General features: G+C 43.4%; 2 protein-coding genes across 3 annotated transcripts in view; one reads left to right on the top strand and one right to left on the bottom strand.

Annotated features, from left to right (window-relative positions):
• Positions 1-5,006, bottom strand: part of PLEKHA8 (pleckstrin homology domain containing A8) — a 28,692-nt gene extending 23,686 nt beyond the window's left edge. For both annotated transcript variants that reach the window (XM_086742600.1, XM_086742601.1), the window contains exon 1: positions 4,936-5,006. In XM_086742600.1, coding sequence (XP_086598726.1) covers positions 4,936-4,975 — 40 coding nt within the window. In that variant the 5' untranslated portion in view covers positions 4,976-5,006. The remainder of the gene's footprint in view (positions 1-4,935) is intronic.
• Positions 5,007-5,479: 473 nt separating this feature from the next.
• FKBP14 (FKBP prolyl isomerase 14) lies at positions 5,480-12,920 on the top strand. Its single transcript, XM_010129864.2, has 4 exons — positions 5,480-5,955; positions 7,748-7,899; positions 10,580-10,707; positions 12,472-12,920. Exons 1-4 carry the CDS (start codon positions 5,747-5,749, stop codon positions 12,628-12,630), a joined length of 648 nt encoding a protein of 215 aa, XP_010128166.2. The 5' UTR covers positions 5,480-5,746; the 3' UTR covers positions 12,631-12,920.
• The last annotated feature ends 1,104 nt before the right edge of the window (positions 12,921-14,024 follow it).

Below are 14,024 nucleotides of genomic sequence, written 5' to 3'. Positions count from 1 at the left end.
TCTGAGAAGTCGTGGCAGTCTGGTGAAGTTCCCACTGACTGGAAAAGAGAAAATATAAACCCCATTTTTAAAAAGTGAAAAAAGGAAGACTGGAGAAACTACAGGCCAGTCAGTCTCACCTCTGTACCCAGCAAGATCATGGAGCAGATCCTCCTGGAAACTACGCTAAGGCACATGGAAAATAAGATAATTGGTGACAGCCAGCATGGCTTCACTAAGGACAAATCGTGCCTGACCAATCTGGTAGCCTTCTAGGACAGGGTTACGGCATTGGTGGATAAGGGAAGAGCAACTGATGTAATCTATTCAGACTTGTGCAAAGCATTTGACACTGTCCCTCATGACATCTCTGTCTCTAAACTGGAGAGATTATGGATTTGACAGATGGACCACTCAGTAGACAAGGAATTGGCTGGATGGTCACACTCAAAGAGTGGTGTCCAACGACTCAATGTCCACGTGGAGACTGGTGAGCCTCAGGGGCTGGTATTGGGACTGGTGCTGGTTAACTGATGCCCCATCCTTGGAAACATTCAAGGCCAGGTTGGAGAGGGCTTTGAGTAACCTGGTCCATTTGAAGGTGTCCCTGCCTATGGCTGGGGGGTTGGAACTAGATGAACTTCAAGGTCCCTTCCAACCCAAATCACTCTATGATTCTATGATGATTTCCAGCTTGATATCAGCTGGAAATGTATATGTTTCCCAAACTGAGAGGTCAGATTTCTTAAATCAAACTCCCAAAACAAAGACTCGCTCTAAGCAGTATAATTGGCATCTGGATTCAAGCTATAAAAACTAATGCTCTTTGACATTTTCTCGAGCTCCAAGAAACCAAGTTTATTAAGGAATTCTGAACCATTATAGGCAAGAGTAATTTACAGTTTTATGTGAAAGCTTAAATTTACTGCTTGGTGCTGGCTCTTGGCATATCGGGATAAACTGAAAAGAATTCAGAGCACAATAATAAAACGAGAGTGGATGATTACGGACAGGAAGGCGGGAAGAGCGAACTATGGTATGTGGTATGATGCAGCGTCACTAGCGATGGCATGAATGTGAGGGTGTCGTGTCTCAAGGAAGATTAATTAGTTAGGACTAGAGTTACTCCGCACTATTAAGGAAGTGAATATTTAAATACCAGGAAAAGCTTAGCTTTGTGAAGAAAAGTGATCAAAGCCATTTCATGGAGCACACACAGAGAACACGAGGTAAGTCAGTGGAGGCAGTCAGCATTTTTCCTTCTAATGACGAAGCTGCCTTTGATGCCCAAGCCAAGAGCTGATACATACCACCTTTCCCAGAGTCAGCGGCAACCTTGCCTGTGGCCAGTGATCTCGGGTAAGGCACACCTTATGCTGAAAATCTGAACTGAACTGAATTGCAGCAGAAAAATCAACTGAAAGTGTCAAGCTTTTACACCCACCCCTGAAGGAAGGTATTCCCCAACTCCACGCTCTGTCTTCCTGTGGGTAAGCAATAGTTTACTCAATCTATAAGCCTGGTGAGAAATCAAAATCGCAGATTATTTTTGCAAGGTAATGTCCAAAGACTAAAGAAATTTATTTTATTAAATCAGAAGATATGCTTAACAAAGAGCATGAATTGCAGCTTAAGTTCAGCTGGAGAATTCTGTGGGAGACAGTTTCCAAACAGCAGCCTCACCTCTGCTCTCTTCTTCTACCCTGCCAACTAGCATCCCCCAGTTTGAGATCAGCCCTGCTACAACACTGCAGCCAGGATCCGTCTGTAACGTTGTTTTAGCGAAGGATGAAATCTAGGAATTTTTTAAGATCAAGTTACACGCGTTGACTGTAGGCTTAGCTGAGGCCAACTTACACGCCTGCGTGATTTAAGTCACCCAGCTCTGGGTTTTGAGGATTAGCAATTCGAAGTTTGCAGAGGCACCATAAATTTGCACAAGTATAAGAGTGCTATCACACTTTATATGCCAGTGATAATTCTGCTGGCAAAGTTCCCTGCTCTCTTAAGGTTTTAACCACTGTATTGGGGGAAGTATAGACAAGAGCAATCTCAGGACATGCTTATTGCAAAGACAAGATCCCAAGTGGATTTTCGTAGGCTAGACCTGTGTGCACATATATCTGATCCAAACTTGTCACACTTCACTTGAAGTTAAACAAAAATAACAGTACTTGAAGTTAAACAAAAAATAACACATTGAGAAATCACTATCCAGTGGCCACTGCATTAGGGGAGAGAAAAACTGTAAAACCTCAGTTCTCCAAACCCAGGGATTTCAGAGCCAGAAGTGGAACTGCTGCATACAGAAACCACAGTGAGAGCGCAGGCTCAACACCAGAGGAAAAGTCCTATCTCCAAGCAGAAACCAAGTAACACCAATTCAGTTTATCCTAATCTATAAAGCAAACAAGTGTATTTATTATAAAACAAGATAACTTGTTTGAGCAGTACAGCGAGCTAATCTGTCTTTCAGTTGCTGGCAATCATGCCCTGCTTTCTGACCTTTGCCTGCAGAAAGCCAAACTTGTTTCCTACTTCTGCAACATTCTTGCTGCCAGTAATTGTGTAATTTGTAAGGCAGATCTAGCTCCCTGCCCAAGGGCTGGGGGGAAATACGCTGATGTGGACTTGACCTCTCATGATGGCAATGACAGAAGATGTTATAAACCCAAAATTCCCAGAACAGACTCACTTACCAACAAAACTCATCAGCTCCTCTCTCACAGCAAAAAAAAAGGAACGCAGTTTTCCCTTTCTACAGCTTTAAGCTTGTTCTTTGGTGAATGTCTTATCTCCTCTCTGACTGTGTGAAACAAAGGCGTGTTCCTCACTACGAGAGGGAAAGGCTGCAAGATTCCTGCTGTGTATCTTTGCATCAGCATTGTATTACTAACACAGGCATACACCGACACACAAAGATGACATACATTTTCCCTACTTTTTGCATACATCATTTACACTATGCAGCACCACAGTAGTTAACCATGAGCAAGAGAAAAAGCATATTGGGGGCAGAATACTGACAGAACTGCTGTTCTGGATGACCTGTTGAACCCTCTTGCTTCCCTTAACCCCAAAAAGGAGGCTTCCCTGTCTCTCACTCCCCAGCTCTGTGCTACTGCTATGATAAACTCCACATTACAGCACGAGTTTGTTGTTTGGGTTTTTTTTTTTTTACATCACTGCATAAATTTATAACTTAATGACTTCAGGGCATGAAGTCTTCATTTTATGACAAAAGAAAACACATGTGAGCCTAGTCAGCTCACAGAACAGCAAATTTACCGTTCTCAAAGATGCAACAGATGGGCCTTCTACAGCCTAGGAAAAGGCATGGCATGACCTTGATCACCACACTTACTAGCAGAGTCAAGTTTCAGCAAGAAACCAGAAAGATGCTTCACTCCATAACTGATCTTCTCTCCATTGAGAACAAAACTCATCTAGTTTTCAGTTGGGGCAAATCTCATGCACCCAAGGAAAAGAAATTCCTTCAGTCTGCATTCACTTAGACTGAGGTTTGCAAAGCATCATCCTTCTTCACGAAGGGGCATTTGGCTGAAACTGCACATCAGCGTGGCTAATAAGAAAAAAATAATTAATTTTGACAGAACTGGAATATTTCTGGTTCTTAGTCTTTATCTTACCATCAAAATAGAAGTCCAGCTGATCCCACCACACCCACACTCAGGCACAAATGCTACAATGCCAAACGCCAGTCAGTCACCTACATACACACTGGTTCCCACAGACATTCACTTCCCAGATCTGACCACACGAAAGCGAGCACAAGGGTTCCAAACACACCCCAGCATCTAAGCAATGCAAAGGAAAACAAACACATAAAGCTTCAAATCGATTGAATCATAGACTGTTTTATCATGGGGCAAGGACTAAGAACACTGCCCGAGTTCTGCAATCCAAATGAAAAAGCCAAGCACGGCTGCTCCTACTGCCGCACACTCTATAATGCAAGAGCATTCACAAATAATTTAAGAAAATTAAAGTAAATCCACGCCTGTTCACTGAGACCGGACAATTTTTGATTCGTCCCCTCTCAGAACACCTATTGCCTAAAGGGGAAGAGCCGCAGCAATCTTCCAGCACACCAGTAAATCCAGCCTCACGCACCAGTCCCCCCCATCCCCCTGCCACACGAATTCATCACTTGCTTGCGCTCCAGCTTTTTCTTTGTTTAATTTTGATTTCCTACACTTTCCCAACTAACCAGAGAGATGCAGCTGTTCCAGCCTCTCCGGAAAAAAAAAAAAAAAAAAGAAAATCAAGCAGGAAGGCAGCGCTGGTACACACAATCCGAGGCAAAACTTGCACCTGGCAATGTCAAGGTCGTGGTTATTCTTCCCGGGCCATCAAGTTTCCAAACTGTTTTGTCTGCTACGAAAGTCAAGCATCCCATGGCACAGCAGCACCCAAAAAATTCAAATCCGGGCCTAGCGCTAGCAGGACAGTCCCTTTTTTGTTTCCTTTCTTTTTCTTTTTTTTTTATTTTTTTCCTTTTTTTTTTTTTTATCCAAATCCCCCAAGTGCGATGTAACGCCGACACCTTTTCCTCCCAGCCCTGGGATTCCCCCAGCGCCCGCCGCTGACTCAATAAAGGCCACGAGAAGTTTCACGGGGCCGCAGAGAACGGGGAAGTCCGACGGCGGGTACGACCTCAGGCAGCCAAAATAACCCCAAACCCCAACCCACGACCTCAGGGAGGGCAGGGGACGCCCCAGACGAGCGCTCACACCCACAATGGGGGTTAAACGCACTCCCCCCCGCCCCATCCCTTCAGCGCCGGACAATGTGGCGGGGTCAGGGGGCAGCGCTGATCCGGACACAACAAGTATAGACTTGTATAAATATATATATATATAAAAGAAGACGACAGCACCCATCCCGCTAGGGAAGCCCACCCCGCGCAGAGGCTGAGGACTGGCAGCAACTCACCACTCAGGTAGTTGGTCCACTTGTACAGCACCCCCTCCATGGCGGCCGGCCCCCGCCCCCATGCAGCGAGGCTGCCGCCCCCCGGCGGAGTCACGCCGCCGCCGCCACCACCCCTCGCCGCCGCCGCCGCCTCCCCCCGCGCCCCGCCGCGCCGCCGGCACCCAGGGCCATAGCGGGGCGCCGCCCGCCCTGGCCGGCCCGGCCCCCACCGCCGAGCCTGCCTGCCCGCCGCCACGCTTCTTGCGTAAAACGCACCCAAACAACGGCTTCGCAGTCCTACGGAAGCGCAAACACTTCTAGGAATCGCAACCCACGTGACAGAGAAGCGCAAGGAAGGGGGGTACAGGCGTAGAACGCCCAAAGCAGGTGGCCTTCCGCGGCCAATCGAAATGCGCCTTCGATGACAGCGCCGCCCAATCGGCGGCCGGCAGGAGCCGGCTCTATTGTGTGGGCGGTCCGCGGGGCTCCCCGGCTCGCTAACGTTCGCTTCCTGAAGCGCCGAGGTCCGCCCACCCCCTTCACTCAGCGCCCCGCCCACCGAACTCTGCTGCCGATTGGACAAGCTGAGGGACAGACAGAGGCGTGCCCCAGTGGCCGGCTGCTTCTTCTGGGCTCGCTTTGAGGTGAGCCAATCAGAGGGTGCGTCCCCGCTCCCGGACCATCGGAAGCTGAGGGCTGCCAGCTGCTAGGGTCGTTGCCACGTCTGCTGAGAGGAGCCGCGCTCCGGGCCTGGGCTCGTAGGCGAGGGGTTCGGGATGGCGGCCCGGCGGCGGTGAGGCGGGCGCCGCGGGGCCCTGGCTGTGGGGCAGCGATGGCGGCGGCGGCGGCGCTGCTGCTGCGGGCCGCTCTGCTGGGCGCGGCGCTGGGCTGCGCGGCGGCGGCGCTGATCCCGGCGGCCGACGTGAAGGTGGAGGTGCTGCAGAAGCCGTTCATCTGCCACCGGAGGACGAAGTGGGGGGACATGATGCTGGTTCACTACGAGGGCTACTTGGAGAGGGATGGCTCCATGTTTCACTCCACGTAAGTCTCTCGCCTTTCAGCGGGCTGGTGGGTGAGCTTGCGCGGGGAAATATATATCTACATATATACCTTTATATGTATTTTTAATCTAGCTGATCTCTTCTGGCAGTGCTTTCCTGATTCGGACCTTTCAGAGTAGCCCGCAATCCATCTGCGAAGTAACTCAGTGAGGAGAGTTTTGTCGAGGGCAGGTGGCTTTTTCATTTCATTTTTTACAATTATCCCTCCCTCTCAAAACTTGCATTTACTTGTGTGCAAGGAAACAAAAGGAATGCATGCATCTTCATAGCATGCCTTAGATCTTATTTGTTACTGAATTAAAATAGCTTAAATAATGCTGCACAACTTCTCAGTCCACTGCCGTCTATTTTCAGAAAGTTTGGTTTGCCCCTACAGTTCGACGGTTTAGGAAGCACTGACTCACAACGCTGTTTAAGATGAACGCCGACAGTAAAGCTTATCACCTTTCCTTTGGCCAGATCGTAGCTATAAAATAAATCTCATTTAGCTTTTGTTTTCTGGTTAGTCTGTAGAAAGCAAAGCCATGTGGCAGTTGTTAAAAGATGGGGATGTTTGGCATCGTCTTCTGCAATTTAGACACAGGTTTTAGTATCTCATCTCAGTGGTTTAATAGTCTTCTGCTATGCACGAATTTCTGCCTGGTTTCTAAAGTAAACTTCTAGGGGAGAAGTCTGGCTCTAGTTTAAAAAAAAAAAAAAGTTATATTTATTCTTCTAGTACTGGCAGCACAAGGACACCTTTTCATTACTGAAACGGCACATTCTTCACCTGCCCCCGACCAGACAAATCAACATAGCAGAGCCACAGTAATGCAAGTAAGAGGAAGAGCCAGAAATTCGAGGGAGTCAGCTAACAGCCTGCAAGGACTTGCTAATGTTCTTTCCTGTAAAACATCAATGAAGCGTTAATAGTGGGAGACAGCAAAATGCTCAAGAATCTGTAGGCTATGTCTGAAGTCTACTTCTGTGGAACATATTGGAAAAAAAGACTGTTTTGCACGTTTATGCTCTTGCAGACGATTTTAACTAAGATCTAACTAATTTTATCTTGTAGTTAACCTGCCTCTCTAAAAGGAGTTCTAGTGACGCTCTAAGTTTTTGCTGCTGACTAACTTCTGTAAGTGCTTGTTTTCTTGTTAAGCATCTTTCCTGCATGGCTAGTAAACAGAGCTTTTAAAATTCTATGTCTGTCAGTAGAGTGAAAGTAGTCCTGGTGTACCACCTAGTTAAACTGGAAAAGGGGCTTGTCTGTCTATTTTAAACTTGAATGTTTTGCATGTGTTTGTTTCTGTATTTCTACCCTCTGTTGTGTAGTTGTTTTTTTTCCTAATGGCTTTTTTGGACGGGATGTGGCTGATTCTTCGAAGCATGTTATAAGGTATATTGTAATCATGACCAACCTGGGTTTTGATTTGCAATTTACCAAAGAATATGTATGGCCTCAAATGTAGATTTTTAAGTAGAAATGCCTTTCTAGTCTGATCAGTTTCAAAGTGGAAATAGGTGATCAGGGAAGTGAAGGTGGAGATCCAGGTTGCTCAGTGTTGTCATAAAAACACCATTTAGATGCTATCTTCTTTATTTCTTGTCATGCAAGGCATAAGTTGTAAAGACTTTAAAAGTGTAGATCTTTCATTTAAGAAATGCCAAGGTGAAAATAGTGGTGTGTTTTTAATTATATATCTATGCTGTGAGTATTATCCATCTACTCCACATGCCTTTTATGGAACTTGTTGTCTAAAGACTAAGTGTTTTATTCCATTCTTTTCTAGTCACAAACATAACAATGGTCAACCTATGTGGTTTACACTTGGCATAAGGGAAGCTATCAAAGGCTGGGACAAAGGTTTGAAGGACATGTGTGTGGGAGAGAAGAGGAAGCTAACTATTCCACCAGCCCTTGCTTATGGAAAAGAAGGGAAAGGTAAAACACCTGAAGTCCTTCCCTTACTTCAATTGTTTTTAATATCTGTATTTTCCTGTTCTTCTTGGCCTAAGAAATTAGCAAGCTTTCCATGCTGATTCCATTAAGTAAAGTAACTTATGGAGTCAGGTGCCCTTTCTCATAAATTTGACTTCTGCAGAAATAACCATTAAGTGGTTATGTGGTGAATGCAGGAAAAAATAGGAACTGGTGGCAGGTGCTGTGCTGTGTGCTCTGAGTGTCTTGTCTGTTAGTGCTGTGCTCAACAGTGCTATACTTTTTTTTTTTTCCTTACTCCCCTTTTTTTTTTTTTCTTTTTTTACAGTCAAGCTGGAAGTGGTTGCTTAGGTAACAGTTGGCTTTTTGGCTGTTGCATCTGTGTTTGTGGTAGTACTTCACTAATGTGCATGCGCAAGCCTTGCTCTGGTTTGCAGGTTTCTTTTGGAACCTGAAGAAACTCCCTGTGCTGCTGCCCAACCAGTTCTTAGCTGATACAGTGAAAAGTCATTGCTTATTTCTCCATATAGGGACACTTAACTCTTTTCCTCTTGTAGCTATTTTCAGTTTGGGCAGTGGTCCCTGCTATCCACAGTAAGATATGCAGGTACATGGGTGGTCATGCTGGCATCTACTGAAAATCTATTGAATGATACACAGACAGATGAAAGCATTGTTTGTAGTGTTTTCTCAACCTGTCTACTACTGATGGTGTTTGGACGTTTTCCTTTCAAGCATTTCCAGATTCCTGTTCTAATGGGAGGGCCAAATCTGCAATTTGCAGTTAAATGAGTGACAGTTTGAAAGATCCAGGAAGGTTACTTTTTGTTTTATGGGGTTTGTTTTAGTTAACTTTTGTTGAGCAATTATTAGAATATTTTGTTGTGACAACAGTTATCACAAATGAACTTAAGGTAATGCAAGGTTTCAAAGCAGGAAGGATAAATGTCTTGGAACATATAATCCTTCCTGCTGCAGTCCTCTCCCATTAATCTGAGACAGTTTCAGGAATGAGGAGTGTTTGCATGTCTGTATCTTCTGGCAAGTAGGGCAGAACCTAGGCTACATAGTACTCCCATACCCTTTTTTTGTGAAAGTATCCTTTCAAAACCTCTTTTTTTTTCCTAGAAGCCATGGTTTGGGTTTCAAGAGATAGTATTGGAAGTAATCATGTTTTAGTAGAGAGCAGGAAACTTGTGGTGGTCAGTAAACTGTATGCAGGGCACAACTGTAAATTTTTTCCACAAAAAAACATTAAATGCTGCAATGCTCAGGTAGTAATCACAGGCCTAACTGCCTTTATTACTATGTAAAGCACTACAGTTGTTCTTCAAAGACTTGCAAGCCTCACCTCTGTGTTTGCTGCTAGCTACTCTAAGAAATTACTTGCTTTAAGAGATCTTTGAAGTATTTTAACATAATTATGTTGCTATTTTCAAATTATGCCCTTGAAGACAAAATTATTCCATATTCTTCATGCTTTCCTCTGAATGCACATAATTTCACTAGACTCCCACCTGGTGCCTTGCTTGCTGTCTGACTTGAATGATGAGTCAGATGCCTTTTTCTGCAACACTAGGGAAAAACCACCTGTGTTCCAAACTCTAAGCAGGCCACTGTTCCCTGTATTTCCAGAAGTTTCTGCACATTTATTCATCCCAGAAATCTTTAATCCCATTTGTTGCTGCAGCTTGGGGTGTATTTAACACCGTAGCCTAAAAATAGTAGGTGTGGAGTAGTTTTCTCCATATCTTCTTAAGGCACAGGAATATTTTTTGGGGGTGCTGCCATCCAATATAGAAATATATTTGGTCCTATTCAACCTCTCTCTATATAAGGAGCAAAGTGGCATGCTAAAAGGTCTTTCACAGTAGCTTCAGCCATCAGTGTGAAGGTCTATCATCCCATTGTAAAAGCCAATGCCCAATAAACTGAAATCCTGAAGGGCTGGGGGAGAAGGGGATGGTCTTTGGCACTATTAGGAAACTAGCAGTCTCTTCACTACATCAAAAATGGAATGATACCAACATATCTTTTGAGAAGATTTGCATACTTAATATACTTAATTCCTGGTGTGTATTTGGAAATAGTGCTGTGCTTTCTGTGGCAGTCCAGAAACAGCTATGGGATACTGACAGCATTGCTGCCCTTCTTTCTCTGCAACTAGAGTTTTTCCAGTGGCGGAATAGCAGGTACAAGGTGATGGCTGGCAGTGGAGAGGAATTTGGAGACTGCTGGAGTTACGGTATATCAGGAGAACTGAACTCTACCTTCTTGCTAACCTGTCCGTAGCTCTTGGCTGTATGTTGCAGTAGAGGCCAATGTAGGAGGCTGGCTGTACAGTTGTCTTCACTGTTTTCCACTCACTCTGTCTGGCTCTGGCCATGAAAAAAGGTTCAAGAATGATTCTGAATGTGAGCTCACATCAACACATACTAGTCTTTAACAAAACTAGTTGTATCTGAAGTTGTGTATGTGCTGTGAGGGCTGCTCAGGGTCCAGGCTATACTCTGATATAGTTACACTTATCACTGTTGCAGATACTCACCCTTGTTAGTTCAAATGGCAGCGTGCTTTGAAAGTAGTAGGATTACTGGAACATTGCTCTGACATGTATGGCTTTTACATGGCACTGAATATGTAGTTGTGTTAAACTTTTCTCCATGTCTGCTGTTTTGTGCAGGAAAAATTCCACCTGAGAGCACACTGATTTTCAACATTGACCTTCTAGAAATTAGGAATGGACCAAGGTCTCATGAGTCATTCCAAGAGATGGATCTTAATGATGACTGGAAGCTCTCCAAGCAAGAGGTGAGTGGGTTACCCTTCCTGTGAGCAAGCCTAACAGGATGAGATAGTGGAAAGGGAAAAGTAACCTTAACTTGATACTGCTAGGGAAGTATCTAAACACAAGTTAAACTTTAGCTACTACTGTGCACAGCAAATCTGCAAGCAGAATACATGCTATTTAAGAGTGCTTAAGGCAATTATTACTTGGGTGATGCACAGTATGGGTAACTAGGACTAATGAGTTATTAGCATAACTACTGAACTGATAGGCTCATCATGAATGTTAAGACACCTAAAAGGTTACTGCTGGCCAGGTGGTCGTTAGTCATGTAGGGAAGGGTGAGTCTCTGTTCTTATCTGGAGATGACTTTGAATGTTGTTGCCTTCCAGTTCTCTAATTTCTTTGCCTTTGGAGTTTTATGCCTTTTTTTTCTGGTATCTTTCCTTGCTGAATGCTTTTCAGCTACTGGCTCAACAATTAAGCTCTTGTCTGTGCTTTACCTTTCTTGTATGGCTTCAGCTCATACTTTCTTAGACCTTAAATTTTTTTTTTTAGTAAAACTAAGCCAAGGATGCACATCTGTGCTGCACGATGCCGAGCCTTGGATCCCAGCAGAACTGCATGTGACCAATGTGTGCCCTGCACTTATGGGGGACTTAGACAAAGTAAAACATCTTAGAAATAGAACTGCAGTTTGGGCTTTTTGGAGTTAGTTGCTGATTTACTAATAAGCTGGAATTAGACATTCTTCTGCCATAGGGCAGTCCTGTTGCATAGCATTCACTATCTGAAGGACATGTATTCAGCATTGTTCACCTTATGTTTGTCTCCTGTTTTCAGTCTTCTGCTTTTCCAATGTGCTGAAGTCATCCATGAAAAGTTAGGATAAACCAGTGTCTGTTTTCATTTGGGGCTGCTACAGTTTGCTAGACCCAAAGGACTAATCTTTTGTACTGTGCATCAGACAAACAGTGTCAGTGTGTCTCGTGTCTGTGTATTAGAAATGTAAGCAGTGACCCTAACAAATACCAGAATGTGAATTTAATAAAACAGCTGAAACATGGCCCATTTATCTTGCTGTTAACAGTCCAATGTTACAATTCTTGTATAACAAGTGGTATCTGTGCAACTGGTGGCTATGTTGGCATTGATGTTCTTGGAGAACGCTCTGCAATTTAGAACACTTGGCATCTTAATAGTTAAACCTTAAACTCAGTAAAAATAATCTGATGTTCAAAACACTGCTCACCATTAGTAACAAGCTTAGTGCAAATAAATGTTCCACTCGTCTGTTTAAAAGCTACCTTGAATCTTTGTCCCTCAAAATTGAGATGTCTAGAAATAAATCTTTATTAATGTAGCTCTATTAGAGCAGCAAATGTTGAGATTGTGGACAGATTTCTGCATATATTTGGGGTGGCTGTTTACATCTACTGGTTTGTCAAAGTGGTGAGATGTGAAAAAGCTGTTTGGGTCTCTGACCAATTGGTAGCTAATAACTTTTGCCTAGCTGTTTATATTTTACTGCATAGACATCAGATGATAGGTTTTCCTGGCTCAGTTTTCAGTCAGATACCATAAAAGTATGGCAACTGTTTTGCTAGTTTTACTGTCTCTTATATTACTAAAGGCCTTTCATCACTGAATGGGGCTGGCAGTGGCATAGGAACAAAGGCATCTCTTGTCTAATACTACCATCCTGAACATAGTGGCTCTCTCTTATGCTACAGTAATCAATTCTTTCATAAGCCTACAAACATTAACTCTCACTTTTTGTCTAATAGGTGAAAATTTACTTGAAGAAGGAATTTGAAAAGCATGGAGCAGTGGTAAATGATACCCAGCATGATGCTTTGGTTGAAGACATATTTGATAAAGAAGATGAAGACAGTGATGGGTTTATATCTGCAAGGGAATTTACGTACAAGCATGATGAGCTGTAGAAAAGGGCGGCATTATTTTTTGACACAAATGGCAGTGACTTAGACTGGTTCTCTTGTCGTCTTAATTCTGTGTTTTGGGGTTGACAGCTGCTGTTGGCTAAGAAACATTCTTTGTTTTATATAAAAGAGAACTTCTGTTCATTATGTAAAAATGTTTTAAAGTATGAAAATGTACCTCCTCTTATGCAGCAAAGACTTGCACATCAGTGTTGTTTGAATTTTGTATTAACTTATTTTTCAGAAATGAAACAAACTTTCCAGTTATCAAACACTGTGAAAATCAAAATCCAGTTCAGTGCCTTTCTGTGATTTTGTTTGTGTGTTAGGATCACTTTCAGTGGTTCCTTTATGTATGACTTCCAGTATGTGGCTTAATTACTTGACCTTCCTTCTTGTGTGTCACTGCTTGGAAAGCAGTGTGCTGACCTTGCTTTTTTTTTTCTGCAGATTTTTAAAAGATGTGCTAGAAGGTATCACCATCTCTGTATTCAGCAGAATGAGAGGAATGACTATCCTCTACTTATTTTGCTCCTCCAAAGGGAGAGTTTTGCCAACCATGCCAATAATTGTCTGCATTTTTCTTTAACTTACATGAACAAAGTAGGAGTTAAATGTCAGACTTTCACTTTTAATGTCAGCAACATTCTAGGAAATGTCTGTAATTTTGAAAATAGCCAGTTATGCTGCAGTGCAGAGGCAGGTATTCACACACATCTGTTTTTGAAACTCAGAGCTTGCATTTGTGGAGAAAGATCATACCTTTTTCCTCTCACTTTTGAGGGAGATATTGAGCAAAATAGTGCAAGTCTGAAGTTTTTCCCATTTGCAGAAGGGGAAGAGCATACTGACAGAGGGCATCAATAGAGCCTGAAGAACAATTTGCATTGGCTTGCCTGCTTTGCAGCTGCCTGAGTTGCAGAACTTGTGTCATCATTGCCACTTTGCAGTATTTTCACAAGTAGCACACAATTAATGTGAATTTTAAATAAAGTGACTTTTTAGAAAAATAGAGGCATGAGGTAAATGTTATGGTGCTGTGTCTTTACAGGAGTGGAGACCATGAGGATTTCGACTCCATTTTGTGGTTTTTTTTTTTAACTGTTTCTGGACAGGGAGAAAGATTTTTGCAGTTGTCTGTTTCTTAAATGGGAGGCAAGGGTATCTCAGGGAAGGAATTAGCCTGTATTGTGGCACCACTAACACATGGGTCTCTCAACACAGTATTTAATGTTCCTCGAGGCTTTGTAGGGACACAAAGCAAATCCAGTTCTATGAAGTCGAGGTTGCTGCATTGCACTAATCCTTAACTATTGCCAAGTGAGACTACATTAAAGGTTCTCAGTGCTGTAGATGAACTAGATGTTTCCCCTGCCACCTAGTGTTGCAAGTAAGTA

Source organism: Chlamydotis macqueenii, chromosome 2, assembly GCF_036417535.1.
Source record: "Chlamydotis macqueenii isolate bChlMac1 chromosome 2, bChlMac1.mat, whole genome shotgun sequence".
Taxonomy (NCBI): Eukaryota; Metazoa; Chordata; class Aves; order Otidiformes; family Otididae; genus Chlamydotis; species Chlamydotis macqueenii.
The sequence above is the reverse complement of the archived record's forward strand: the minus strand, read 5'-3'. Positions and strand labels throughout refer to the sequence as shown.

Bases quoted from the DNA above. Each gene is read 5' to 3' on its own strand.
- FKBP14 (XM_010129864.2), top strand. From the start codon at position 5,747: ATGGCGGCGGCGGCGGCGCTGCTGCTGCGGGCCGCTCTGCTGGGCGCG. The intron at 5,956-7,747 runs GTAAGTCTCTCG...ATTCTTTTCTAG, and splicing joins GGCTCCATGTTTCACTCCAC to TCACAAACATAACAATGGTC. The intron at 10,708-12,471 runs GTGAGTGGGTTA...TTTGTCTAATAG, and splicing joins GGAAGCTCTCCAAGCAAGAG to GTGAAAATTTACTTGAAGAA.